The sequence below is a fragment of the Fusarium pseudograminearum genome, assembly GCF_000303195.2.
Source record: "Fusarium pseudograminearum CS3096 unplaced genomic scaffold Unplaced146, whole genome shotgun sequence".
NCBI classification, from domain to species: Eukaryota; Fungi; Ascomycota; class Sordariomycetes; order Hypocreales; family Nectriaceae; genus Fusarium; species Fusarium pseudograminearum.
Genome location: NW_017607720.1, coordinates 1 through 2,494, shown reverse-complemented (window position 1 = coordinate 2,494; position 2,494 = coordinate 1). Strand labels below are relative to the sequence as shown.

Below are 2,494 nucleotides of genomic sequence, written 5' to 3'. Positions count from 1 at the left end.
AATAGTTAAGAATTAATTAATTAAATAGTTAGATATAAGGTTAAGGGATTTATATTATATTTATTTATCTATTATACTTACTTATTAAATATATTAACCTAATAGAAAAATAAAGATAACTAGCTATATATAGTAAACTAAAGGGAATAAAGTAATAAGACCCCTAAATAAAGAATTAACTAACTAGTTATTAAACCCCTTAAAGCTAGATAAATTATTATCTATAGGCTCTAGCTTAAAGGCATTTAACTTAAAAGATATAAGTAAAGTAATAATAATACTATTATATTTAATAAAGCTAGAAGTTAAAATAATATTAAGTAACTTAATACTTTAAATAGGAAAAATATTAAATAACTTAATACTATTAATAAGGGAAGTATTTAATAGATCCTTACTTATAGAAATAATAAATAGGATAAAAAGATAGGTATTAATAATATAAATAATAGCTATAAAACTACTAGCTATAGCTTAATTAAAATAAAAGGAGCTAATAGTAATAGCACTATAATAAATAGGACTTTATCCTAAAGTATATATAGTAATAGTAAATATAGAGTTATTAGTATTAATAAAGTAATATATCTCTTAATAGAGATTATCCTTAAACTTATAAGGGAGCTAATAAAGGTACTTTAAGGATATCTCCTTAGGATAAGTATAATTAATATAATTAAAAAGGAGTCTTAAGTGCTTAATTAAGGTCTCTATTTTAATATAAGTCTAATTATACTTAAGTATAAAAGCTATAATATTATTTATAACTTTAATAGTAATATAATCCTTATTAGCTTAAAATAAAGAATTAATTAATAGTAAAGACTAATAAAAAGAGTATAAAATATATTATAATATAGTAAATAAAAAAAAAAAAGCTATAATAAATAGCTAACTCTTAAGCCTAAATAGTAAAAGTAAAATTATTATAATTAATCTTTAAGATATAATATAAATTAATTAATATATTATAGGTAAATATAAAAGTAAAAATAGTATCTTTATAAGATTAAATAACTTATTAGCGCTATAAGGGCATAAAGTCCCCTTAATACTTTAAATTAATATAAGTATTATAAGAGTTATAAATAGTTTAAATTATATTAAGTAGCTCCTTAAAGATCTTTTAATAGATTAGTAATAAACTAATAAAAGATTAAAGAATAAATAAGACTTATAGTATAATACTTTTAGTAAGAATCCTTATATATAATATAGCAGATAGTATTATTATTAGTAATATAAGTATAATAAATATTATAACTAATTAAAAGTATATAAAAGTAATAAAGGTATTTACCTTTAATTTAACTATTAAAGTTATTAATTAGGATAAAAAGGAAGCTTATTAATACTTTATAGATTACTTATAAAAGAGATATAATAAGTAAGAAAAAAAGGTATATAAAGAAAATATTATAATAGTAAGATAAATAGTAATAAGAGAGTATAAAAAGATTAAAATAATATAAGTAATAGTAAGATATAAGAGTTAATAATAGAGAGATATTAATTAATAAAGAAAAAAAAAAAAAGAAAAAGAGAGATCTTAATAAGGTTAATAAAGAAATACTTAATTATTTAGATTAAGTATTAGTAAAATAGTTAACTATAATTTATAGTCTTAATAGCTATTAATAGCTATTACTTAAAGAGTAAGATTTTACTAGGCACTATATATATATAGGCCTATAGGTATAATTAAGAAAGTATATATTATATTATTCTATAGGGTCTATAATTAAATAAAGGTAAAGCTATATAAAGCTATCGCTAAGTAATTCTAAAGGCTAGAATTATAGAGAGGGAGGTAATTATAAGAGTATTAAGGAGGTATTTAAATATAACTAATTAGTAATAAGTCCCTAAGAGATCTTTAGGTAATTTAATATATAAAAAAATAGATTAAAGGATCTAAAGTTAGATTCCTTAAGTTAAAGTTTAATAATATAATTAGACTTACCTATTATTTAACTACCCTAACTTAACCCTATTTACTTATAAAAATAAAATAAGAAAATAAAATAAAATTAATATATAACTTATAAAGCTATTAAAAATAAGAATTTATTAATTTATTTATTTTTTTAACTTTATTTTTAATAAGAAAGTCTTTTTTAACTATTTTAAATATATAGCTTAAAAAGCCTAGCTATTTTTTATTATATTATATTTTTAATTAAAAAAAATAATAAAAAACTACTATTCTTATAGGTTTTCCCTAATAAATATTATAATAAGTAAAAAAGTTACTTTTTATATATTTCTTAACTTTATTATTATTATTTAATTTTTATTATTATTTATAATAATAATAAATTTATATATAATAGCTATATTAAATATTTTATTTAATTTTAAATTAAGCTTTTAAAGGCTAATATGTTTAATAAGCGAGCCGCCTAGATAAGCAAGCTGCCTAAAAATCCCTCACTTTATATCTATATTATCTAATTAATTAGTTTTTAACTACCTAATATATTACAGTCTTTAA

The 2,494-nt window shown here is 17.6% G+C and overlaps 1 protein-coding gene across 1 annotated transcript, besides 12 other annotated features; it reads left to right on the top strand.

Moving 5' to 3' along the window:
• Positions 1-47: 47 nt before the first annotated feature.
• Positions 48-114: a repeat region.
• A 29-nt stretch (positions 115-143) lies between these two features.
• FPSE_11272 (uncharacterized protein) lies at positions 144-1,695 on the top strand (the record flags this gene model as incomplete). Its single annotated transcript, XM_009264389.1, has 12 exons — positions 144-151; positions 299-304; positions 418-430; positions 522-535; positions 621-633; positions 913-917; positions 975-986; positions 1,181-1,193; positions 1,285-1,292; positions 1,363-1,387; positions 1,632-1,655; positions 1,688-1,695. Coding segments are annotated over 12 exons (149 nt in total), but the record flags the coding sequence as incomplete, so codon positions are not given.
• Positions 270-297: a repeat region.
• Positions 663-683: a repeat region.
• Positions 751-890: a repeat region.
• Positions 906-1,017: a repeat region.
• Positions 1,056-1,107: a repeat region.
• Positions 1,226-1,299: a repeat region.
• Positions 1,372-1,541: a repeat region.
• Positions 1,696-1,881: 186 nt separating the features above from the next.
• Positions 1,882-1,910: a repeat region.
• An 81-nt stretch (positions 1,911-1,991) lies between these two features.
• Positions 1,992-2,137: a repeat region.
• A 16-nt stretch (positions 2,138-2,153) lies between these two features.
• Positions 2,154-2,213: a repeat region.
• A 9-nt stretch (positions 2,214-2,222) lies between these two features.
• Positions 2,223-2,366: a repeat region.
• Between the last annotated feature and the right edge of the window lie 128 nt (positions 2,367-2,494).